At 45.1% G+C, this 26369-nt stretch overlaps 1 protein-coding gene across 27 annotated transcripts in view; it reads left to right on the top strand.

Moving 5' to 3' along the window:
- LOC139367144 (scribble planar cell polarity protein) overlaps nt 1-26369 on the top strand; it is a 107494-nt gene that overhangs the window by 36245 nt on the left and 44880 nt on the right. For all 27 annotated transcript variants that reach the window (XM_071105244.1, XM_071105247.1, XM_071105233.1 and 24 more), the window contains exons 2-3: nt 23800-23917; nt 25188-25266. In XM_071105244.1, the coding sequence (XP_070961345.1) occupies nt 23800-23917; nt 25188-25266 (197 nt within the window). The remainder of the gene's footprint in view (nt 1-23799; nt 23918-25187; nt 25267-26369) is intronic.

The raw sequence follows: 26369 nt of genomic DNA, 5'->3' as shown, positions 1-26369 counted from the left end.
AAATGCAATAACTAAACAGAATTTTCAATATTTCCTGTGCAAAATTTTACAGCAAAGGTGCAAAATGCAGAAATCGCTCTGCGATCGCTGAAATAGTTAGGCTAATTTCAGTTTGACAAAACAAGCACCTTTACAAGCGGTCCCTAATTGCGCATTCATTCTCTGAAGATGCTGAAAGAAATTATATTTCCCAACTCCTGTTCCCGAGTAAAACCTTTACGTTTGGTGTATCATTTTACTGCAAGAACTGCTTAATCCTGCAGGAGTTAATAATGTATTGGGCTATGTGAGAGGTTCTATACCTGCGGTCAGTGTCCAGGTTTCAGTTACTATTCTATTTAACCTGTCTGAACAGTACCGTTCCTTTGAGTGCCATATTTAAAACCCCCCGTCTTGTGACTGTAGAATGTGCCTCAATCATCACCCATGAAATCTTCTCCAAACATTAGGCTACTGTTCTGGCCCTCTTTATTTTCATCTCTCTATTTTGCAGCTTTTCTCTTGAATTAAACTCTGACATTGTCCAGTTTGCCTCAGGGGATCAACGTAAACGTTTTCTGCCCAAGTTCCCAAAAGCATTTGGCATGTATTTGTGACGTGTACAGTTACTGCGTAGGCTTTAGCTTTAAGGCCTAATGCCAGATAAAAATGGAGAAAAAAAAACTCAATATAGCTCTTGTGTTCTGTCCACTCACTCACTGACCTCCCTCATTCATTCTTTGGGTCAGTGTGGAATTGGTTGTTTTGGTAATAAGAAGTTATCATATTGGGTGGTCCAATGCAGGCTAGGTCTATAGGTGGGGCTAATCTGCAACAACAAATGTGCTACAGTGTCGTTAATAAACAAGTAAAAAGGATCCCTTTATTGCTCATGTATTATCATGTCTAGCCACCGGTTCTCAAATACGAGCTCATATCATGTGTATTTGCATATACAGACAGTGTTGGTGTTTTTGCCACACCCTCTTCTATTTATGGCAACCAGATTTGGTCAACGTTACAGGAAATCCTTGATGTGGCAGTTCTCCCCCATGCAGGTTTGAGTGCTCACTCTGTGTCATTTCCCTTTCCAAGACAATGCAGTGCTCAAATATACACTGGCAGTGGATGATTGTATCCCTGAAACAGAGAAAGATGAAAGGAATATGCATTGGAAGTCAAAAGACATCCACCTTGCTGCTGCTCATTTTGAATTTGGCTAAAATGCAAATCTCTGTCCTAGGACTCATGTTACACAGGTGAAGTCCATCCATTGCGGATGTGTGTGATCATACAAATATATAATTAAGTAGTGTGTGTGCGTGCGTGCGTGCATCAGGGTTTCCGTTAGTCGGTAACCCATGACATTGTCTCCAAACATTAGACTACTGTTCTGGCCCTCCCTTCTCTTTATTTTCATTTCTCCATGTCGCAGCTTTTCTCTTCTTGAATAAAAAAAAAATTTGAAAAACGATAAATGAAATTGGTACTGGCCAATTGTCCAGGAGAAAGGGAAAAAAATCCCATTGCGATAATGCTTTTTAGACTATTCGTTGACGGAAATGCGTTTGACAGGTCATGCTCATCGGTCTTTGGGTATATTTGCATAATTTAGTGGAATTCAATTGGTGCGTGTGTATATTCCATAATGTATCTTATTTATCACAAGCACAAAGCATACAGGTTGAGCCTTCTAGCGGAAAACCTGTCAGACAGCGCTTTTAAAAGCCCAATCATTACGCAACGATTCCAAATGCAATTGTGTGGTTAAAAAAAAGTTTGGGGATCACGATTGAAAAGAGCTTCTATTTGTATTTCTCAGCAGGTAATTGAAGCCAGCTTCCCATTCGCCATTCAAATACATAGGCAACGGAAGGCAGGCTTTTATCAGCGTGTCACACAACACCTTGCAATGAGCTGGAGGCAGTATGCATTTTTGTGAAACGTGTAGCTACTTAATTCTTTGAAACCTGAAAGTTTTAACTAAAATATTATGAGGCCCGTTTACCTTGCTTCGAAGTAGCCCGAGGCAAAATCCGACCATATCCGCGAAGGCAATTATATAATAAAGACTTCCATATGCCATTGGATCCAGTATCCCATTTCTCTCATGTTATATTGGTTTTTTACTTTCTTTCATTGTCTGGTAGCCAAATGCACATTAGCGAGTAGCTTACTGCCTTGTGCGCATTGCTACGCTAATCGTTTTAATAAATGCTAGTTATCAACAGGTGAACGTTCTTATCTGTTGCATCAGATTCTTTGCTTTTTAATGTTTTTTTGTGTGGCCTAGGCGTACTGGTTGTATGAATTTGGGATCTATCTTCCCACAAATGTTTGGGCTATTTCTTTCTCAACACGCTGACAAATAGAATAGGTCAACTTTTCTACTATATGGGGGGATAGTGGATTGACAGTCTCATAGGCAGTGAGTCCTTGAAGCTAAGCAGAGGATTGTTAGCTTCCACTAGCCTTAATTTGAAAAAAAGTTGTGGGTTGCTTTAAATCGCTTTTAAATTCTGAAATTTCAGTTTTTTTGTTATTATACATTTGCAAACATTTCTAAACTCTTTTTACTTTGTCATTATGGGGTATTGGGTGTGAGGGAAAACATTTTAAAATACATTTTAGAAATAATGCCGTAACAAAATGTGGAGAAAGTGTAGGGGTGTGAATACTTTCCGACGGCACTGTAATGCTTTATAAAAATGTACCATAAAATGCACCTATCTTTCCTAAACTTGAAACTCACTGTTTGCCAGTTATGTTTGCCAGTTAGGCTCTACACCAGTTGCAAAGCGGATTAATGTGCTTCATTTTTTTAGAAGTTATTTGGCCACTTTAGTTCTGATACCAACCAAAACATATAGGCCTATGGGCTAGGCTACATGAGGTGAGATACTATGTACGATTTAGAAGCTGAGCACAAGCTCATCAATCACAAGTGATGGGCTAATGTTGTCACCCATCAGACTATTCTTGATTTAATCTGGTCTATACACATACTAAATAGTATACAGTACCAGTCAAAAGTTTGGACACTTACTCATTCCAGGGTTTATCTTTATTTGTACTATTTTCTGCATTCTTGAATAATAGTGGCGTCATCAGAACTATTAAGTAACACATATGGAGTCGGGTGATTGTGGAGGCCAGATTTTCGACTTGCATTGCTGTCAGAGTGAGATATAGGGACAACGGAGTGCTGTGTACCAGGCAGTTAGCAAGTTTGGTAGGCTACTAATGACCATCAGCAGCATCGGAGCTTGGAGAAGCCTCGTTACTGTGACTTAAACGGTCACGTGGAATTTGACTGCGGTCATGACTTTTGACTGCTGGTGTGGTGGTAAAACGGTCACCGTAACAACCCAAAGCACCACATAGAATTGAGGAGCAACAGAAAATAAGATGCCTCTGAAGACTGAGCTGCCACATTAAACTGAAGGAAAACGAAACAGGACAAAGTTTCAATGTATTGGTATTTAGCCATGTTTCATCTATTGTTGGTCTGTGTCGCGACTGAATGATGGTAGTTGAAACTTGAAAGGATAAACATTGATCACAAAATTACCCGCTGGCACAGCGCTGCCTCTCACCCCAAGCGTTGCCTCAGTGAATGGTTCTTGCTATCTGGGATCCTTGGACTGTTGTACCCCATTTGAAGTTTTAAACTTTACCCTAACCATTTTAAATGTAAGGCTTGGGTTTAGTGTAGGGATGTCCCAAGGGTCACACAGCTAGCTAGTTGGCTCTTGTCATGGAAATGGGGGTGGCGAAATGGGGATCTACTCAGCACTCACCGTAGAAGCAGGAACAGTTAGTTCACAGTAATTCACTCTTCTCTAGACTGACTGGCGTGGTTGCTTTCGGGGATAGTGTCCAGTCTCGCTGTAGCGCCAAGGCAAGACGGGCTTATAGCCATGTAAAGAGCACCCTCTTCAGGACAAATAATGAAATATGGCATTTAATGAAGCTAACATGGAATTGTTTTAATATGGTCATACCGAGGATAATTTAGCTATGATGTACAATTCTATTGGTATTCGCTCTTAGAAAATCAGTGAATAGATTGAACAGATTCATACATGGAAAAGTCAAATTGTGTCTTAAATGTCTGTCCTATATCTGAGAGCGATAATAAAAGATCAGGAAATAAAAAAATGTTTTGCCATATTTAACAGAAAATATTTGGCACTAAACTACTTCCATAAATGTTTAACTGATACTGGGCTGCCTTCATACGGGTCTTCTGAGTAAAAGAAAAAGCGACATGTACGTGTTTTGTGAGAATCTCCCCTTTCCACAGAGGGGTCATTTTAGTGTGTAGCCCAAACTGTTCGGACACTGTTGACAGATTGGCGGTACCGACTTCAGACGAGTCCCGAGATGCTTGTGGGGGTCGTAACTCAAACACGATGGTGATCTTTCCATAAAGTGGTCATATTAGTTTGTAGGCCCAATATTTTGTAGGCCAAACTGTTTGGACGCTACAGACAATGTCCGCACCCCCTTGGAAATCTAATTGACATAAATTCCCCATCAAAATCCATCTGTTTTCAGCTAGATACATTATTTTAAATACATTATGTATTTTGCATGGGCTGCTACTCAATCCACCTCAGATGCGGAAGGCCGCCATTGGTGGATGTGGTGCGTTGAGACGCAGCCTATGGGGGGAAAAAAACATCTCTAGCTTAAACGGATCAATATCAAATTTATTTATAAAGCCCTTCTTACATCAGTTGATCTCAAAGTGCTGTACAGAAACCCAGCCTAAAACACCAAACAGCAAGCAATGCAGGTGTAGAAGCACGGTTGCTAGGAACAACTCCCTAGAAAGGCCAGAACCTAGAGAGGAACCAGGCTATGAGGTGTGGCCAGTCCTCTACTGGCTGTGCCAGCAGATGGATTTTGATGGGGCGTAACTCTAGGGGTTAAACAGCTATCAGGCTGTAGTCCAGTCCTCCCTCCCTACTTTGAATGGTCTCCTTTCTCCTCCTGCACTGGGACGGTTTTACTAACCAAAGCACTGATTTAGTCTCTGAGTCCCAAATAGCACCTCTTTCTCTTTTTATAGTGCACTTCCTGAGTCCTATAGGCTCTGTTTAAAAGTGGTGCACTAAATAGGGAATAGGGTGCCATTTGTGATGCAGCCTCTGGAGGAGTATCAGGCTGGATTACTTGGTTATTTTTAACCATCTGAAAAGCGCTTTAGAGCTCTGAGCACTGTCTCTGCCAGAGATGCTTTGGTGTACAAATCCACCGTTTGTATTCTGAGTCAGGCTTTAGTCAAGGCTTCATTTTTAAAATCTAGAATTTGTCAAATTATTTTGCAGCGTTTAAACTTCATCACACATCTAAAATGTGTGACTGAGTTAGGCCTGTAAACAATACCAAACCTTAGCTCAGTGGTTCCCAAACTTTTTCGGGTTCTGTATCACCAACTGAATTTGGCTCTGCCCGGAGTACCCCTGAAGTACCCTCTCATGCATTTGACCAGTTGGCCTATGGCTTCATGGGTCTCCTCATGTACCCACTATGGATAGGCCAAGTACCTCTGATTGGGACTCACTGCCCTAGCTGACTGGATTTGTAGGGTGTAGTAATGGCTACAGGCTAGATGTTAACCACTTTTTTTTAAAAACATTTTTTTAATCGGCATGGCCGTTTTAATTAGGGCCGATTTCAAGTTTTCATAACAATCGGAAATCTGTATTTTTGGACACCGATTTGGCCTATTATTATTATTTGTTACACCTTTATTTAATCTTTATTTAACTAGGCAAGTCAGTTAACACATTCTTATTTTCAATGGCGGCCTAGGAACGGTGGGTTAACTGCCTCATTCAGTGGTAGAACGACAGATTTTTACCTTGTCAGCTCGGGGGATTAAATTTTGCAACCCTAGTTAACTAGTCCAACGCTCTAACCACCTGATTACATTGCACTCCACGAGGAGCCTGCCTGTTAAGCGAATGCATTAAGAAGCCATGTTAAGTTGCTAGCTAGCATTAAATGTATCTTTTAAAAATCAATCAATCATAATCACTAGTTAACTAAACATGGTTGATGATATTACTAGTTTATCTAGCGTGTCCTGCGTTGCTTATAATCAATAATCAATTGTTGCTCCAATGTGTACCTAACCATAAACATCAATGCCTTTCTTAAAATCAATACACAGAAGTGTATATACACTGCTCAAGAAAATAAAGGGAACACTAAAATAACACATCCTAGATCTGAATGAATGAAATATTCTTATTAAATACTTTTTTCTTTACATAGTTGAATGTGCTGACAACAAAATCACACATGATCAATGGAAATCAAATTTATCAACCCATGGAGGTCTGGATTTGGAGTCACACTCAAAATTAAAGTGGAAAACCATACTACAGGCTGATCCAACTTTGATGTAATGTCCTTAAAACAAGTCAAAATGAGGCTCAGTAGTGTGTGTGTGTGTGTGTGTGTGTGTGTGTGGCCTCTACGTGCCTGTATGACCTCCCTACAACGCCTGGGCAAGCTCCTGATGAGGTGGCGGATGGTCTCCTGAGGGATCTCCTTCCAGACCTGGACTAAAGCATCCGCCAACTCCTGGACAGTCTGTAGTGCAACGTGGCGTGGCGTTGGTGGATGGAGCGAGACATGATGTCCCAGATGTGCTCAATTGGATTCAGGTCTGGGGAACTGGCGGGCCAGTCCATAGCGTCAATGCCTTCCTCTTGCAGGAACTGCTGACACACTCCAGCCACATGAGGTCTAGCATTGTCTTGCATTAGGAGGAACCCAGGGCCAACCGCACCAGCATATGGTCTCACCCACCGCCAAACCGGTTATGATGGAGGATGTTGCAGGCAGCAGAACGTTCTCCACGGCGTCTCCAGACTCTGTCACATGTGCTCAGTGTGAACCTGCTTTCATCTGTGAAGAGCACAGGGCGCCAGTGGCGAATTTGCCAATATTGGTGTTCTCTGGCAAATGCCAAACGTCCTGCACGGTGTTTGGCTGTAAGCACAACCCCCACCAGTGGACGTCGGGTCCTCATACCACCCTCATGGAGTCTGTTTCTGACCGTTTGAGCAGACACATGCACATTTGTGGCCTGCTGGAGGTCATTTTGCAGGGCTCTGCCAGTGCTCCTCCTGCTTCTCCTTGCACAAAGGCGGAGGTAGCGGTCCTGCTGCTGGGTTGTTTCCCTCCTACGGCCTCCTCCACGTCTCCTGATGTACTGGCCTGTCTCCTTCTTGCCACAGCTCGCATTGATGTGCCATCCTGGATGAGCTGCACTACCTGAGCCACTTGTGTGGGTTGTAGACTCCGTATCATGCTACCACTAGCGTGAACGCACCGCCAGCATTCAAAAGTGACCAAAACATCAGCCAGGAAGCATAGGAACTGAGAAGTGGTCTGTGGTTATCACCTGCAGAACCACTCCTTTTATTGGGGATGTCTTGCTAATTGCCTATAATTTCCGCCTGTTGTCTATTCCATTTGCACAACAGCATGTGAAATTTATTGTCAATCAGTGTTGCTTCCTAAGTGGACAGTTTGATTTCACAGAAGTGTGATTGACTTGGAGTTACATTGTGTTTAAGTGTTCCCTTTATTTTTTTTAAGCAGTGTATTTTTAAACCAGCATATTTGGCTAGCAGGTTAGCAGGTAATATTAACCAGGTGAAATGGTCACTTCTCTTGCGTTCATTGCATGCAGAGTCAGGGTATATGCAACAGTGTGGGCCGCCTAATTTGTCCGAATTTTACGTAGTTATAGCATAACATTGATGGTTGTACAATGTAACAGGAATATTTAGACTTATGGATGCCACCCGTTAGATAAAATACAGAAGGGTTCCGTATTTCACTAAAAGAATAAACGTCTTGTTTTCGAGATGATATTTTCCGGATTCGACCATATTAATGACCAAAGGCTCGTATTTCTGTGTGTTATGTTATAACTAAGTCTATGATTTGTTAGAGCAGTCTGACTGAGCAGTGGTAGGCCGCAGCAGGCTTGTAAGCATTCATTCAAACAGCACTTTTGTGCATTTTGCCAGCAGCTCTTCGCTGTGCTTTGTGAAATGGCTGGCTAGTTAGCGGGGTGCGCGCTAATAGCGTTTCAAGCGTCACTCGCTCTGAGACTTGGAGTAGTTGTTCCCCTTGCTCTGCATGGGTAACGCTGCTTCGAGGGTGGCTGTTGTCGATGTGTTCCTGGTTCGAGCCCAGGTAGGAGCAAGGAGAGTGACTGAAGCTATACTGTTACACTGGCAATACTAAAGTGCCTATAAGAACATCCAATAGTCAAAGGTTAATGAAATACAAATGGTATAGAAGGAAATAGTCCTATAATGACTACAACCTAAAACTTCTTACCTGGGAATATTGAAGACTCATGTTTAAAAGGAACCACCAGCTTTCATATGTTCTCATGTTCTGAGCAAGGAACTTAAACGTTAGCTTTCTTACATGGCACATATTGCACTTTTACGTTCTTCTCCAACACTTTGTTTTTGCGTTATTTAAACCAAAATGTTTCATTATTTAATTGAGGCTAAATTTATTTTATTGCTGTATTTTAAGTTAAAATAAGTGTTCATTCAGTATTGACGTAATTGTCATTATTACAAATACATTGAAAAATCGGCCGATTAATCGGTATCAGCTTTTTTTGGTCCTCCAATAAATCGGTATCAGCGTTGAAAAATCATAATCGGTCGACCTCTACTACAGGCTAGTCCTGACTCTGTCCTTTACTTTCTTCTCCATGACTCTGACATCACAGGCAGGCCTCCCAGGCTTTGTGACGACTTCATCGGCTTTAGCCTTGATCTCATGACGGGTCAAAGGGGCCCAGAGAATATATAAGATCGGGCCGGGCCGACATGTCAAGCACGCTGCTCAGTTTCCATCACAGCGCAAGGTCTCCCTCTTTCTCTACCGCATATAGTGCTGAGCAAGAGGCTGGAATGGGACAGGATACTAAACATGTTTGTTCTATACCGGGGTAATAATCTGCATGCGTTTACAGCGTCAAATGCCTACCTTTTAATGTGAACTTCTCATGGTTAGCAATTCTACGTACACCGCAAGTTCACTCTTTCCTGTTCTGTGATATGCTTGTGCCTCCCATTTAGCCAATTGGGAGTTTCTTTCTTTTTAAGACCTTGTGGTATTTTATCTGTCTAAACGCTGTGAGATAAGACTTGAGGAAACCTCCAGCCACTGCTGTAGTGTACTGTGAGGTTGACTGGTTTTAGATTGTAGTTAGAAGTTGTGTGTGCTTGTGGAAGGAGACGTGTGGTTGCTGTGACGTCAGTGTGTGATAAGGGCCTACATGGCACCCAATTAAAAATAAAATATTCCCCCCGTGCACTACTACTGACTAGGGTCCATAGAGCTCTAGTCAAAAGTGGGGCAGGAAATTGCCATTGTTTTTGTAAATTCTTATCAATGTGTCAAGTAATTATCCTTTTGTTTTCTCATTGGTTGAGGCTAATTGTGTTGCCGTCTTGGGGCTCTGTTTGCGTTTGTGAACAGAGCCCCAGGACCAGCTTGCTTAGGGGACTCTTCTCCAGGTTCATCTCTCTGTAGGTGATGGTTTTATTATGGAAGGTTTGGGAATTGCTTCCTTTTAGGTTGTTGAATTTAACAGCTCTTTCTGGATTTTGATAATTAGCGGTTATCTGCCTAATTCTACTCTGCATGCATTATTTGGTGTTTTGTGTTGTACACTGAGGATATTTTTGCAGAATTCTACATGCAGAGTCTCAATTTGGTGTTTGTCCCATTTTGTGTATTCTTGGTTGGTGAGCAGACCACAGACCTCACAACCATAAAGGGCAATGGGTTCTGTAACTGATTCAAATATTTTTAGCCAGATCCTAATTAGTATGTCGAATTTTACAGCTTTCACAGCTTTGAAGTTACCTGTGGCGCTGATGTTTTGGCCGAGGTATGTATAGTTTTTTTGTGTGTGCTCTAGGGCAGTGGTGTCTAGATGGAATTTGTATTTGTGGTTTCTGGCGACTGGATCGTTTTTGGAACACCATTATTTTTGTCTTACTGAGATTTACTGTCAGGGTCCAGGTCTGGCTGAATCTGTGCAGAAGGTTTAGGTGCTGCTGTAGGCCCTTCTTGGTTGGTGTCAGAAGCACCAGATCATCAGCAAACATTAGGCATTTGACTTGAGATTCTAGTAGGGTGAGGCCGGGTGCTGCGGACTGTTCTCTTGAACTCGCCAGTATGTTGAGATGTATGCATGTTGGAGAGGGTGAGGCTTAAGCTGCATCCTTGTCTCACCCCACGGCCCTATGGAAAGAAATTAATTTTTTGCCACATACCGCCTGCTCCATCTGTCTGCTCGCTCCCGTCCCACCAGCACCTCCACAGCTGCAGCAATAGAACGCCAACCTCTCCCTTGCGCAGCAGTTCTCCGTTTCAAAAAAATACTTTGTATTTTGAATATCTGGATATCCGACAAAAATTCATGGTAGTATTTCAATAGTGAAATTACTTCAAACCCCTACCCGTAGTCCAAAATAATATTACGATATTTAACAGAAGTGCACTATATAGTGCAGGGTTATTCTGCTCTTACCCTACAAGGTCTGGAGCCTACTGGTTTTCTGTTCTAGCTGATATTTAATTGCACCCACCTGGTGCCCCTGGGTCTAAATCGGTCCCTGATTAGAGGGGAATAATGAAAAAACACAGTGGAACTGGCTGCGAGGTCCAGAGTTGAGTTTGAGGGGCCTAGGTGATAGGGTGCCAACTGGGACTCAAAGGTAATAAAGGCAGAGTGAGTGCACTCAGGCCTCAGTGATGTGGCGTAATGGAGCGACTCACTGGGTTTGGCCGGGGAGGGGTTCTGTGACTGGGATGCAGCACCCCATGTTTTCTCCACCCGTTCCCGCTCAGCCTGGTTGATTGACGGTCTTTCTGTAAGGAGTCCGTCTACTCTCCCCACCATAAGCATTTTTAACCATACTTGTCGTTTACTTAGTAGCTGGCAGTTACTAGCTGCTAAAACCACTATAGGGCAGGCTACGTGAATTATTGTAGCAATTGGTTCCTTAACTGCCTTAGACATCCTGGGTTGACCTACACAGACATTTCAAACAAGATTGCATATGAAAAGGGGAGTTTTAGACATTTGGTTTACATTATTCAGTAATATTCACAGACAAGCTGCTTGCAAAGGGGGGAAGAGTTGCTCTTAGGCTTTATGATGCGCGGCTAACCTGATTTAGGTTTGGTTCACAAAACTGTCATATACTCGTCTTTGAGTCTCTAGACCAGGCAGTATACTATTACTGTACTCTGAGGGTAATGTGAAGCATTTCCTCTCTGTGCTGTACTCTTAAGGCTGCGTCCTATTCCCTATGTAGTGCACAACTTTTCATCAGAGCGCTATTGGGCCCTGTTCAAAAGTAGTGCACTAGTAGGAAATGGGGTGCCATTAGAGACGCAGCCTGAGTGTTGTTCCTCCAGTCTGAACCTGGTTCCTGAATAGCAGTGCGCTCTTCCTGAGGAGCCCGAGACCAGAGCGTCTTGTTTCCTCGCACAGCCACTCCTAACATCCGTGTATGTCAGACAAACGGGACCTGGAGGCAGCCCCACTGCATAGGCCTGCCCTGCGCTCCTCCACTCCTGACTCATCACTAAAGGGGGAAAGATGGACGGCACGTTAGTGCGGCAATCTCCAGAGTGTGTGTTGGGAGCCTGTTAAGTGTGTGTGCTTACACAGGATATGTATTTATTTATGTACAAAACATATTAGTGTGTGGGTGGTAGTGTATAAACTATTGTCAGTGGAATGTGGCTGTGTGAGTGCCTGCGCTTATCGGTCTTTTGTATAAATAGCATTTTGTGTGTATGTGTAACCTGATCCTCTGGGTAGAGAGGGAACACAGTGAGACATGGGGTTCTGTCAGCTTGGGTCTGTTGGCAGCAGTACAGGAGAGGACACTGCCTTGCAAAGCCTGGTTGTTTTATTAAAGATCAACACACATGCGTACGGAGAGGGACAAAACATGCCGTTCCATTCTGAGGGCCTGTGGCCTGCATGAGGCCTATCAGGGGAAACCTAGGAGGCGTCCCATATGGTACGCTATTCCCTATATAGTGCACTACTTTTGACCAGAGCCCTGTGGACCCTGCTCCAAAATAGTGCACTGAATAGTGTGCGGCTTGGGAAACACGTTAGGCTACAGCAGCCGGGATTGGCTGGTCCGAGCTCTGAGCTGATCACCATAGCATCTCCGGCTCAGCGAGCGAGTAACACAATAGGCTCATCATAGAGCCCCTTTTGAAAACAACACCATCTGACCAGCGGTGACGACCCCCAACCAAAAATCAAGGCCCATCTCATTGCTTTAGATCATTGTGTCCTAATCAATCACTAATATACCGTGTCCCAAATGGCGCGTGATGCCATAGTCAAATGTAGAGCTCTAAAAAGGAGCTATTGCCATTTGGGGATGCCACAAAGGCTAGTTCATGTAGTCTTTTTATGCTGTATCAGGAGAGGGCAGAGACCAGGGTCCTTTTCACTAGGAACAGACGAACAAAAACCGAAGTGGACAACCTGAACGTGTCCAATAAGAAACGCTTGTTTTCGTTTAGGTTGCTAAACTTTTTGCTACGGTGTGCGTTAATGAATAGGGCTCAGCACCTATCCAGTGTGATGGCTCCCTAGAATAGCACAGCACAGTGAGCATTACAGTCAGGTTTGCGCTGTCAGCTTTGCCCAGGCCAGTCCAATGACCTTAACACTGCCCACCCTCAGCCTAGATATCCACTGTAGTTTGGGCTGAAATATGCTTCAGTTTAGCTGAACTGTCATGTTCTGTCTTAAACCATGCATCTAAACAGAACATCTAAACAGAGCAATCGCAACAATCTCAAGTTTACCGGCACGGATTGAAACGGGCGTGTTCCCCTTTTCTCTGCTATCTGTAGTGCGTCTGTCCCCTGCACTCACAAAGTGCTGCTGACTGCTGTACTCTTCTCTGGGTTGTGTTGACTTAGCAAAGTGACTTACGGGACAGGTGCTAGCCAAAGGGCAGTCACAGCCTGTCGGGCCACCCTAACCACACCCAGGCAGGCAGCTCTGTGTGACCCAGCTAGCTAACCACTGCAGGTGAACTGGAAGTGTTTAGGAGGAGTTAGGAGTTAGTTGACTTCTGACTACTTACATATGCTGTACTGGAAGCCACACACAGTGACCGTACACACCAACACAAACTGTACACACAATTGTGTGCAGAGTAGAGGGGCATGATGTGTGACATGGCTAATGTGATTATATGTTCTTTTTAAAGTAAATTCATAGAACAGGCCATTACCAGTTTGTTTATGGACCCATGTGCACAGTAGATTGTGTGTGAGATATAGAGATGTTTCCACCTGCACTCTTTAGTGACACACGGGGTGTGTGGGAGATTGGGGTTTGAGGAAGTGGAACGGTTAGGTTAATAGAGGTGAGGTCACTAGCATGCCAGATTGAACCACTCAACACTGTCAACAGGCGAGGGCTTTCGCCCCGGGCTGAACCGTTAAGCACAGACTAAGAGGGGTAAGCACCTCCACGGAGCACAGACGTGTCACTGGGGCACGCGTCCATAAAGCGTCTCGGTATGTGTTGTGGTCAGTCAGGGTTAGTGTTGGAAACTCAAGAGAAAGGCATCTCAATGTGCATGTGACATTAAAAACTTGAAACTTGTAAAATGACTCTCCTGTGGGAACGCCGTTGTTTATCTTCTCTTCCTCATTAATAATCCACCATTTCTCTCTCCCTCTCTGCTCTCTCACACTTCCCCCCCTTCCTTCTCCTGTCTATCCCTCTCCTTTTGAGTCATTCCTGATTTTTGTCTTCATTGCTGTCTTTCAAGTCCCCCCCCCCCCCCAACCCTCCATTTCCAGACTATTCTTTCCCCCCTCTCTAAATAATGGCGGAAACCCCCATCTTAGCCAGTGGGAGGGGAGACGAGTCGGCCGACCTGTGACGGACAGCTTTGTATGGGGCTGGCCGCTCGGCCGCTCACCCTTTGTTCCCATGCCAAGTAAAATGGAGGGAAAGGAGAGCGAGGTGGAGAGGAAGAGGAGGGGTGGTGGATGGGTAGGGGCTTCATTCATGTGTTGAGCTGGGGCTTTTGGTTTTCAGTCCCTGTGGTGCGAGAGGGGAGGGGCACACGACGACCCAGTTGTAACAGCACAACAGTGGAACTATTTAACTCACCGGTACTCCACCGGCACGCTACAGGCAGGGCTTGGAAATAACTATTTTATTATACACAGCAGGGAGATGGGGGTGGGGGCCACAAAAAAAACTGAACTCATGAGGGCCTGCAGTGGCTTGTTGGTCTGCGTACCCACATACATCTTAGCAGCCTCCCTGATGATAGCGAAATAAGTTTTAAAGTTAATTTCATGCAATTCTACACATTTTGCCATAGGGTGGAGGCAAATGTTTGCAGTTTTTAATATATTAACTGATGATCTATGGGCCCCACCCCGGTTGGTAATTCAACCATGCTTTACTAACTTACCAATCTAAAAAAATGTAGCTGACATGGGCTAATTGAGTAACTGCACAACCAAATTTTGAAATTGTACCTTGTGTATTATATTATTCTAACTCAACTATAAGTTGAGGCCCCGACTGAGTTCCAAAAATAAGTTGTGAAATTGGTCCGCGGGCCTACAAAAGGGAGGCCTATGCCCATCCCTGATATAGGGTGTCCAATCAAAATGCTTCTTTTGACCAATGGGTAAAAAGTCAATTGTGTAGCTGGTCCCAACCTCCTATCTCTATCATAATCTGTTCAAAAGTCTTCACCCGTGTAGGATGGACAGAATTAGGGTGACGGTCCAATGGAGGCCAAAGGAAAAAGTGGTAAAAAATGAGGACAATAGCTTTGTCAGCTAGGTTGGATGCTGTGCAAGAATTAAGGCTAACTGACAGGCTCACCGTTGAACTCCTCTCTCTTCTTGAGTCTGATTTTGAGACGTAATATTTTTACATTTAATTCAGCTCGTGTCATGCTAATTTAGCTTTTTACGACCCGAGGAAACCCCGTTGCAGATGACCACCGACGTGAAATTCTCAAGTCGCTGTGAGAAAGCAGCACCGCTCCGTCAAGAGCTTGGTGCTTATTATCGGATGTATTAGCTTACAAAATCCTACTTTTTGGATATAATGCTAATGAATGTGTTGGAGGAAGAAGCCACTGAACGATTCAGAACATGAAGAATCATATTTGTCTTGGAAAATGTCATTTTATAACCGAAGGAAGTTAAATTTCATCACAAGTGTGTTTTCACCCACTCTGGGCAGAGTTGGGTAGACATTAGGGGTGTTAACTGTACACGAACAGGGACCTCTGTTTTCGTCCGCACTGTGAACCCGAATGAATCCATAAAAAAGTAAAAACACTAGGCCTATATAGCCTATCCTGAGTTGTATGCCATTGCCTCATGTAAATCTGAGCTGAAAAACATTGTAGGCTATTCCGTTAAAACTACTAGCGCCTAGGTGCATGTTGTAAACAAAATTCTAATCATAACTGGAGCATTTCAAACTATCCTTTTGTGAGGTGCAGCCTGGAACTAGTTCTGTACGACGACGAGTGGTGGGGTTGATAAACCAGAATTGGAGGATCCTCCATTTAAATTTCCAGTTTGGCAACATTTTGGGTTCACAGTGGATTAGGCTCTCTGACAGTAGGGTTGTGGATAAAAAACGTAAACAATAACGTCGCCACTGCTCAACGAGAGTAGCCTATGAAGAGTGGCACGTGTAGCTTGTTGTTGTCGGCCAGTCACAAGTCATCAACGCGGCACTACAGTCATAGAGCCTACGTGTGTGGCAAAGCAAGATTATCTAATTAATGGGAGATGGAATTAAAATATTGGAATTAAAAGTTAAATGAAAAGGATATGCTACAACGACCAAGAGCCTACAGCTACTTAATAATCTGAATGGAGGTGTTGTAACTGGTAGGATAAGAAAGCACATGCCGCCTCAATTAGCCTAGTTACCTTAGCTTAGCTAGCTAACTAGCTTCTCTCGGTTTGATGCAGTCAAGACGGGTACTATATAATCACATTAAATAACCTAGCTATGACGAACTAGAAGTTAGTATACTAGCGCGAGTTGGCTTGGTATGGTTGGTTGCTGTCTCTCTCTCTGCTCCGTGTGACTCGCTCACAGAACACACACCGCATGGCCCCTCCTACGCCTGCTAGAGCGTCTCTCGCTTTATCAGCTCTGGTTAATAAAGTAGCTTACAAATGAACTTTTCTGCTGCTTCCCTCACAAATATTTGGACCTGTGAAGACCTCTACAACACAACCATTCCTGTCACAATAGACAACGCCAAGAACATTGTGAATGCTGTCACAGAAGCTGGACGTAGGCCACTGATAGGGTGCGTTTTTCAATTTTTTTTTATCTTTTGCCAAGAACTGTTGACATTTCTTTTTCCCTCAAGTGGGACCCCAAAACCGCAACACGTATCGAACCGTAGGTTTGGTGAACCTTTACACCCCTACTGGACACCCTATATTATGGACATTAATCGACTTAATTGAAGTCAAACGCATGATTGAGAGATTGGACAGGAGAGCTGGCACACAAGATCTGGGTCCCAAATGGTATCCTTTTCCCTTTGTAGTGCAATACTTTTCAAACGTAGTTCACTATGTAGGGATTTGGATATGCCATTTGGGATTCACACATGCTTTCACATTCCAGTATCAGTAGGAACCTCAACCGGTTTGTTTCTCTACTCCGTCTCTTTCCCCAGTTATCACCATTCTAGTAGTACTGGAAGGAAACCAGCAGTACAGTAGTGTTTATACCGCAACAGACTGCACTGGTGCTATGTATAGAATAATATGAGTGTTGTCATGACATGAGGCCTCCTATTCAAGTGACTGGCCAAGTTACTCCCTCAACCAAATCCTTCCAGAGCTGCTCTTCTCTTTAGCCGGGGTCCTGAAAGAGGAGGCCATCACAAAAGCATTTGTTCCCCATGACTCTCTTTCTCTCTCCCTCCAGTCCCCTTCCCCCCTTTTCAGCCCCTCACCCCCAGCTGTGTGTGTAGAGCTAGGATGTGATTAGTAAGAGTGGTGGAGTAGTGTTTGGCACTGGATTAACTAGGAGACGGAGGAGAATGACTACAATAGACCACACCGCCCAGTGTGGCTTCCACTCAAATCAAATTGTATTTGTCACATGCGCCGAATACAACAGGTTTTTACCGTGAAATGCTTACTTACAAGCCCTTAACAAACATTGCAGTTCAAGAAATAGTTCACATATTTACTAAATGAACTAAAGTAAAAAATCTAAAAAATCTAAAAGTAACACAAGAAAATTACATAACGAGGCTATATACAGGGGATACCACAACCGAGTCAATGTGTGGGGGTACAGGTTAGTCAGTAATTTGTAAAGTGACTGCATAGATGATAAACAGTGTGCAGCAGCAGTGTGAAAGCAAAGGGGGTGATCAATGTAGATATTCTGGTTGGCAATTTGCTTAATTGTTCAGCAGTCTTATGGCTTGGGGGTAGAAGTTGTTAAGGAGCCTTTTGGTCCTGGTCTTGGTGCTCCGGTACCGCTTGCCGTGCGATAGCAGAGAAAACAGTCTGACTTGGGTGTCTAGAGTCTAGGACAATTGTTTTGGGACTTCCTCTGACACTGCCTAGTATATAGGTCCTGGATGTTAGGTATCTTGGTCCCAGTGATGTACTGGGCTGTATGCACCACCCTCTGTAGTGCCTTACGCTCAGATGCCGAGCAGTTGCCATGCCAGGCAGTGATGCAACCAGCGCTCTCGATGGTGCAGCTGTAGAACTTTTTGAGAATCTGATGACCCATGCCAAATCTTTTCAGTCTCCTGAGGGGGAAAATGTGTTGTCGTGCCCTCTTCACAACTGTCCTGGTGTGTTAGGATCATGATAGTTTAGTGATGTGGACACCAAGGCACTTGAAACTCTCGACCTGCTCCACTTCAGCCCCGTCGACATTAATTGGCGCCTGTTCGGTCCTCCTTTTTCTGTAGACAATGATCAGTTCCTTTGTCTTGATCACGTTGAGGGAGAGGTTGTTGTCCTGGCACCACACTGCCTGTTCTCTGACCTCTTCCCTGTAGGCTGTCTCGTCTTTGTCGGTGATCAGGCCTACCACCGTTGTCGTCGGCAACTTAATGATGGTGTTGGTGTCGTACTTGGCCACACAATCATGGGTGAACAGGAAGTACAGGAGGGACTAAGCACGCACCTCTGAGGGGCCCCGGTATTGAGGATCAGCATGGTAGATGTGTTGAGGCCTACCCGTACCACTCCTTGATGAAAAAAGAAGAGGTTGAGAAACGGAGGGGAAAATTAAGAGGGGGGGGGGGGGGCGATTGACAGGGATAATATCAATGCTATGTAATTCCACTTCCTCCTTCCTCCCCATAGCCAGCTTGGAAATGTGTGTACAGTAGTCCCATTGATCAGATGGTTGAGCGCTTAGTTAATTCAGGCCAGAAAGGCAATCTCAGCCCATGTTGAAGAAACTCTGCTTGAACTGTGCCCCACTGATTTGGTCAGTGTTTCTGCCAAAGAGATTAACCTATCAATCTCTCTGGTTTTTCCACTCAAAATTATGTTGATTGCTTGTCTGGGCTCAACGGTGACTTAGGGTTTCTCCAGAATCATAACTTTAGGGCAACAACAGGAAACTACAGAACAGCAGACCTGTCTGGGTTTTTCATTAGCCTTTTGCACATTGTGTGTGTGTGTGCGATAGTTTGATTGGAGAGCAGCTTGAGGCTAAATGGAGTCACTTGACTAGAACACTGAAGCCTCTGTCTGTCCCATGGAGCTTCAGCTAAGCAACACACCTTTACTCAACACACATACCCCTCTCACTCTTACTGTATGTCCCTGTCCCCCTCTCTTCCCTCTGTTAGTTGTGGTTCACTTTCGGTCAGGGCTGTGTAAGGCAAAGTCTGGGGTATACCCCTTGTGTCTGGGGTGTATTCACTAGGAAGCAAACGGACCACAACGGGGAGGGTCTACCTGAATTTGTCCAATAAGAAACATTGCTATGGTGAGCACTAATGAATACATTCCATGTGTGGGCTTTCTTCTTATGGGCTCCCAAGTAACCTCACCGCTAACTTGTGCTTGGAAATGACCGTGATCATCAACATACTGCCATTATATATATATGTGTGTGTGTGTACACACACACGTCCGCTGCACTGTAGGTTACGGGCCTTGCGGTCTCAGGACACACACAAACACACACACGCTCATTTCTCCCTGTGGATTTACTGCTCTATTCCAGCACACACAAACACCACTAAAACCAACCATGAACCGACGCTCGTACACATAAACACGCAAATATGCACATGAACCGTTCTCCTTTCTCACCTACAGTAGCGACTATCTAACCTAACCGCCCTTAATAAGCCTCTGTAAACCGTACAGGCTGTGTGTATACTGGCAGGTGAATAATTGCTCACGCAGCTCGGAAAGTTATGTCAATCTACAGTAGGAAAACCCTGGCGAAGTACAAGTTCAAATGAAATCTGCTGTTTTATGGCTGCCTTCAAGGAATAACACCATCTGAGAGAAAGGAGACTCTCTCTCACTCTCACACCTTAACCCTGAGAGGGGTGTAGATAAGCCAAGACAGGCTGCAGCTGTGTTTTTGGGGAGTTGCAGATGGGACCCTCCCAGAGCCCAGTGCTACTTGTCACTACTCACATACACACACTGCTCCTGTGGGGTGCTCTAGTATACATCATCCAAGCAATTCTCTTTAATCGGCCTCATGGGTGGCCAGGTCTCACTGACTGACTCCACAATGAGTTGAAGTCAGGCTACACCTGCAGTAATCTAGTAACATGGTTGGCATGGTACAGTCAGTGGCATTTCAACATCAGTCTCATCATTCATCCAATGTTTGAGAGCTTTTTCATTGTTCTAACGTTGAGACTAATCTAGGCCTACCTAGGGCTGTTGTGCGGACCGTATTACCGCCACACCGGCGGTCACTAGTTATGAAGGTACTCAAATTCCACATGACTGTTTGTTCACGCTAATTAGGCTGCTCTGATACTGCTGATGGTCATTAGTATCCTACCAAACTTGCTAACTGCCTGGTACACAGCACTTTTATTGCCCCTGTAATCACTCTGACATCAATGCAAATGTAATTGAACATCTAATCAAACACTTCATGAGAGCCCATGAGCTCATGTTGCGCAACATTTCTATAGGCTATGCAATTGCGTGAGAAAACAGAGTGATGGCCTTTACTAAAAAGAGGATCCCATCAGCTTTCTATAGGCTATTTATATTTTATTTATTTCTCAACTTTACTAATATTAAGCACATTGCTTATATTTACCACAGGCGTATAGCCTACCTGGCTGACATGACAATAAACCACGGGGAAAAGCATCCTCCATTCACTATTGAAGTGCAGAGATGACATGTATTTTATCACTTGTGAATGATGGCCAGCATAAGAAACAATGCCTTTTTTTTGGAACTTGTTAGAATCATAGTCGCACACCTCATGCAGCCTAGCCCGTAAGCCTTTGTGTTTTAATAAGGTTTGTATGAATTTTTGAATTTTATTTTATTTTACTAGGCAAGTCAGTTAAGAACAAATTCTTATTTTCAATGACGGCCTAGGAACAGTGGGTTAACTGCCTGTTCAGGGGCAGAACGACAGATTTTGTACCTTGTCAGCTCGGGGGTTTGAACTTGCAACCTTCCGGTTACTAGTCCAACGCTCTATCACAACTAAAGTGGCCAAATAACTTCTACAAATGAAGCACATTTTAATCCTCTTTACAAGAGTTGTAGGAGCCTACAAGTTAAGACAGACATCGGGAACGCAACTGCGCGTGTCCTTATCCAGTTCCTGAGGTGCATATTGAAGATCTTGGCAGAACAGTCCACATTTTGTCAGCCAAAAAGATGATTAGGCCTAACAAACAGCAAAAGCACTAGCCTATATCAATCTACTGATGTCTGTCTTTACTTGTAGCCTGTGAGAACGTTTCCAAGCACGTGACTGAGCCATGCGAGACACTTCGAATTGCCAGGGTGAAGGGCACAATGCAGCACTCCAGGCCGCAAAAGGCATGGATTTTTTTTGGGGGGGGTGCATTACCGCCACAAAGAGAATGCCGGCGAGAAATTCGAGGCATTATCGAGTGCTTGTCAAATTGTGAATGAGAGACGGATAAACTCTTTACAGGCTGCGCAAAAAAACGAAGCAGAGCTCATGCCTTTTCAAGCAACTTTTTTCAAATCATCATTAGTCTCATCATGCAGCCTTGTATTAAAAATCCAAACATATAGCCCAACGTTTGTACAACCACTGAAGTTACATTAATTAATTCTGCGTATAGCAGTACCTATTTATTAGTTAAACGCTCAACACAGAATAGCTGCGTATGCACACTCCCTCAAGTTGTTGTTTTGTAGAAAAAAATATATTTTTTATTCTCCGACTTGACTCGGGGATGGGCGTTTTATGTAGAAGCACCAGAGAGGAGACCGTATGACCGTGATGCGGCTGTGTTGGCTGGCCACTCTGCAGCGGGATGAATGGCCGTCTTTGTCAGTGGGGCATAATCGTCCGTTCTCGGGACTGATTGCATTACGGCAGGCCAGCCTGCCCCTCACTGACCTGGGTTCTGGAGAGACTTTCTGTGTCCCAAATAGCACCTTAGTTCCTTTTTGTAGTGCACTACTTTTGACCAAGGCCCATAGGAATAGGGTCCATTTGGACCGTAGACTCTGAGAGGGGAAGGGGAGGGAGGTATGGAACGTATCAAGAAGCTTTAATCTACATTGGTATGGTCTTGCATGGAGGAGTCTTTCCCCTCAACTGTTTTGGTGTCTCCTGTTGTCCTGACGTATGTGGTTGATATGGGAACCGTTGAACAAATGTGTCTCTCTGTGTCCATGAACTTAGTTGACTCCTGTTGAATGTCTGTCTGTTGGTTGGCAGAATACGAAGGGGGGGGGGGGTGCTCTCCCATGGCTCTAGAATAAACTGTTATGCTAGGAGCGGGTGACTGCTCTCTCTGGGCCTGTCTTCCATCTGGGCCCGAGCTGCAGTTCACATGGTCCCCCAGCTCTTATTTCCTCTTCCGGTCACCTGATGCCTTTCACCTGCCAGAGCCACTGTATGCCGCCCACAACGGCTCTCCCTGCCAGCTGCCAGACCTGGCCCTGCCACACACACGCATGCACACACGCATGCACACACTCACTCTTACTCACTTTCTTGTGCACGCACACACACTCCATCACGTGCACACACTCCTTGGTGAGAGAGTGCAGCTCACCACCCGGTACCAACCAAATACAATATATTCTAACTAAGAGAACAGGAAGTATTCTTCCCTCTGGCAGTTTAATTGTAGAGCTGTTTTCTAGCATGTCATATTGTTTGCATCCCAAATGGCACCCTATTTCCTACATAGTGGACTACTTTCGACCAGAGCCCTATGAAGTAGTCCAATATGTAGGGAATAGCATGCCATTTGAGATGCAGATATTGTGTGTCTACTCCATTGTTGCCTGTCAGCCAGAAACTCAACAACACGAAGCACAAAGGGAGCCCTCGATTCACTCACTCGATATGCCTAAGAACGTTTATGCAACTTCCCCTAAGAGACAGGAGTTTTGCAGTGGAATTGTGAAACACCTTGATTGGTGGGAACCAGTTAGCAATTTCCAAGATTTTCACATTAATCATGTCAAACACACAAACCGATGCCTTTCACTCAAGGAAATCCAATATGTCACATTAAGTTAAGTGTATCAAAGTCGATTTTTGGTTCAGGCTCCATGTCTCCTGATGACTTGGAATGGTATTCTGATTCAGAATCATGGATGTCTGAGTTCCTTCACATTGTTTGATTGCTATGATGCCCTCATTGCCCTGGCAGACACTGGCCCTCTGTGGCTGCAGACTCACGGGGATGATTGAGTATTTAATGGCTGCATAGTTTGGGACCTGTTCCCTATGTCTGCCTGCCAGGCCGTGTAGCAGAGGACACACCGCCTGCCCGCCCAGCCACCCGGTGCTGCCTGCCTGCTGGAGGTATGTTCTGAATGCCGTCCCCTACCCTTTCAACAACCAGCCTCTTGTGAAAATACTTGGCAACGCCGCCCGGGCCTGAGCAGAGCTCTCCTATCCAAAGCCACTGTTATTTGTCCGCCATTGCCATAGTGACGCGAGGAGGGGTTTAGGGACATGCCGATGGAATCGGTTCAAAGAAAGCTGTAGGCTAGGCCCGTTCTGGTAAAAATACTTGTGTAGTGGTATGTTTCTGATCATGTGTTTGCAACCTGCGGTTTGACAGTCTACAGAGTGTGGTTTGAGGGGTTGATGGAGTGGAGAGAATTGAGCTGGGAGAAATGCTGATAGATTGTGTAACTTTTGATGCAGTGCACAATTTAACTTCTGGTGAACAGCACGATATACAGTCGATTGAGCTCAACCCTCTGCATTTAGGTGCCCCTGCCAACTCTTTGATCGCATTGACAAATGTTGAGTTGACTGTTTGGGTTTAGCATACATGCTGCAGTTTTTGAGAGTGTCTTAACCCAGTGGGAGTTTAGATATGTTAGCGACTTGAAGGCTTCGATGGAAAGGGTCATCGTCTGAAACGTTGATGGCATTTTTCAATGCGTCGGTGCTCTTATTTAACAAAAGCTGACGTGTTTCAAAACACTATCTTTTTTGTTGTCCTAACCCAGTAATTCCCTGTGTCTGTTCAGCCTTTCTTTAGACTTCTGAACCTGCGGAAGCTGGGCCTGAGTGACAATGAGATCCAGAGGCTCCCTCCTGAGGTGGCCAACTTCATGCAGCTGGTGGAGCTCGACATCTCCAGAAACGGTTAGGACACACACACATACACACACACACACACACACTTTGTCGGTGGCCCCCTCTGCTGGGGTCAAAACCAGGTTCAATACCAGCATATTGCAACCATGCATGCAAATTACCACAATGAACAGACAATTATTTTAACGACCAACTAATAAATAACAAATGCTGCTTTGGCAAGCATGCCGCAAACACCACTTTCAGAGAACCAGCAAGAAAGTAAGACCTCGAGCTAAAACCTGCATTCATGGGCAGACAAGCTTCACAAAATACGAGCCAGCAGGCAATCGCCTTATAGACCAATAGAAACGTATTCTGTGGCAGACAGTACAGTACCAACAAGCTGAAAACAACACATTCAACTCACCCGTGGCCCAACTCACTCCTGGCCTTCCCAGGCCTGGTAGTTAAACACGGACACAGAAGGGCATGTAAGAAAAAGTGATCTGGGATCTAAACCCTACATATACCGCCTAGAAACCAATGCCAGGCGCTCAAGTCAATCCCGCCCTCGATCGTACATGTCAAACCGATCTCAAATGTTTCCTGCTTTATTTAGTCCTAGTAGTCGCTGCCCTCTGTGTCCTTGCTGTAAATATCACATAGTGGGGAGTGTTTATATGAGACATCTGTCCTGCTGCCATAGACCGACTGTATCAGGGGCTGCCAGCCGAGCCAAGAGCTGTGGGAGATGTGGCCTAACGACTTAGTCCATCTGTGCTCAGCTACTGCTGCCTTGGTTCTATTGCCCAGGAGGGTAACACACTAACCAGTCTCCATGTGTCGGACCAGGCTCCTAAACCTAGCATGGATTTCATATCTTGTGTAGGTTAGTGCCAAGTTCTGGCAGTATACATACATCTAAGGTTCAGATACAGACCAACCTTAATGTAGTCCCCTAACGAGAGAGAGAGTAGAGTGTGTGTGTGCGCACGTCAAGCGATTTTAAATGGTACCTATCAGGCTGATGACATTGACACTGACTGTTACTTGAATAGCTCATGTACAGTAAGAAAAATAAGTAAATTATCATAGTCTTGTCAATGAGAACAGGTGAAGGGGTTTCCCTTTTCTCTTCATCCTCTTTTCTGCCCCATCCATCCCTGTTCTTTGTCCCCCTCTCCCCTCATCACCAGCCCATCTGCTAGTGATTACAAGGGAGGGGAACCTGAAATGGTGGTCTAAGTAGAATGTGACCCCGCTGTCTGTCTATGGTGCTGAGTGTGCCCCCCCACCCACTCGCTCTCTCCCCCCCACCCACTCGCTCTCTCCCCAGACATTCCTGAGATCCCCGAGAGCATTAAGTTCTGCAAGGCGTTGGAGATTGCAGACTTCAGTGGAAACCCCCTCTCCAGGTTAGTGGATCAGTCCAGGGCCACCTCTCTCTCTCTCTCTCTCTATGTCTTTCCTGTTTCCTTTGAGGACATGTCTGGGCCATACTAAGTTATCATTTGAGATACGTGGGGGGGTCACTTCACTAGTTCATTGTCATACTTGTGCCATATTGTGATTATTTCCGTAATGGCCTTGACGATAAACAACTCCAAACAATGAAATGGACAAAGAAATATTTTAACAAGTTGCTATATATTTATATCTCAAGTTGTCGCCCAGATGTGTCAAAGGCTCAGAGAAGGCCCTTTCTCAGTACTAGATTATGTACATGAGCGAAACGGTACATGAGCAAAACGCCTGGAGGAGAACGAGGCTTTGTGAGGCAACAGTACGCTGTTCGCTGACCCAGAAACTAGCATGGTATTACAGAAGTGGAATGCTCGACAAGGCAAACCCTCTCTCTGCTGCAGCTTCCTCCTATAGAATAGGAAAAGAACTGTTGGCAGCAGTGGTGATGGTGAGTGCTTTGTCAGATGGATCTGGCCTCATAATGTGTGTCCGTCCCAAATGGCACCCTATTCCCTATATAGTGCACTATAGGCTCTGGTCAAAAATAGTGCACAGTAAACGGAATAATGTGCCATTTGGGACACAGCCATAGGCAGGGGAGGAAGCTATTCCAACTGCTTCAAGGGCTGATGTTGAAGGGCTATTGAGAAACTACCTACTTTCTCTTGTGTTCTCGTCTCACTCACTCTCTCTCCCCGGCTCGCTCGCTCGACCCCTCCCCCGCACGCTCGCTCGCTCGACCCCTCCCTCCCCCCGCACGCACGCTCGCTCGACCCCTCCCTCCCCCCGCACGCACGCTCGCTCGACCCCTCCCTCCCTCCCCCCGCACGCACGCTCGCTCGACCCCTCCCTCCCTCCCCCCGCACGCACGCTCGCTCGACCCCTCCCTCACCCCGCACGCACGCTCGCTCGACCCCTCCCTCCCTCCCCCCGCACGCACGCTCGCTCGACCCCTCCCTCCCCCCGCACGCACGCTCGCTCGACCCCTCCCTCCCTCCCCCCGCACGCACGCTCGCTCGACCCCTCCCTCCCTCCCCCCGCACGCACGCTCGCT

Source organism: Oncorhynchus clarkii, chromosome 15 (genome assembly GCF_045791955.1).
Source record: "Oncorhynchus clarkii lewisi isolate Uvic-CL-2024 chromosome 15, UVic_Ocla_1.0, whole genome shotgun sequence".
NCBI lineage: Eukaryota > Metazoa > Chordata > Actinopteri > Salmoniformes > Salmonidae > Oncorhynchus > Oncorhynchus clarkii.
The sequence above is the reverse complement of the archived record's forward strand: the minus strand, read 5'-3'. Positions and strand labels throughout refer to the sequence as shown.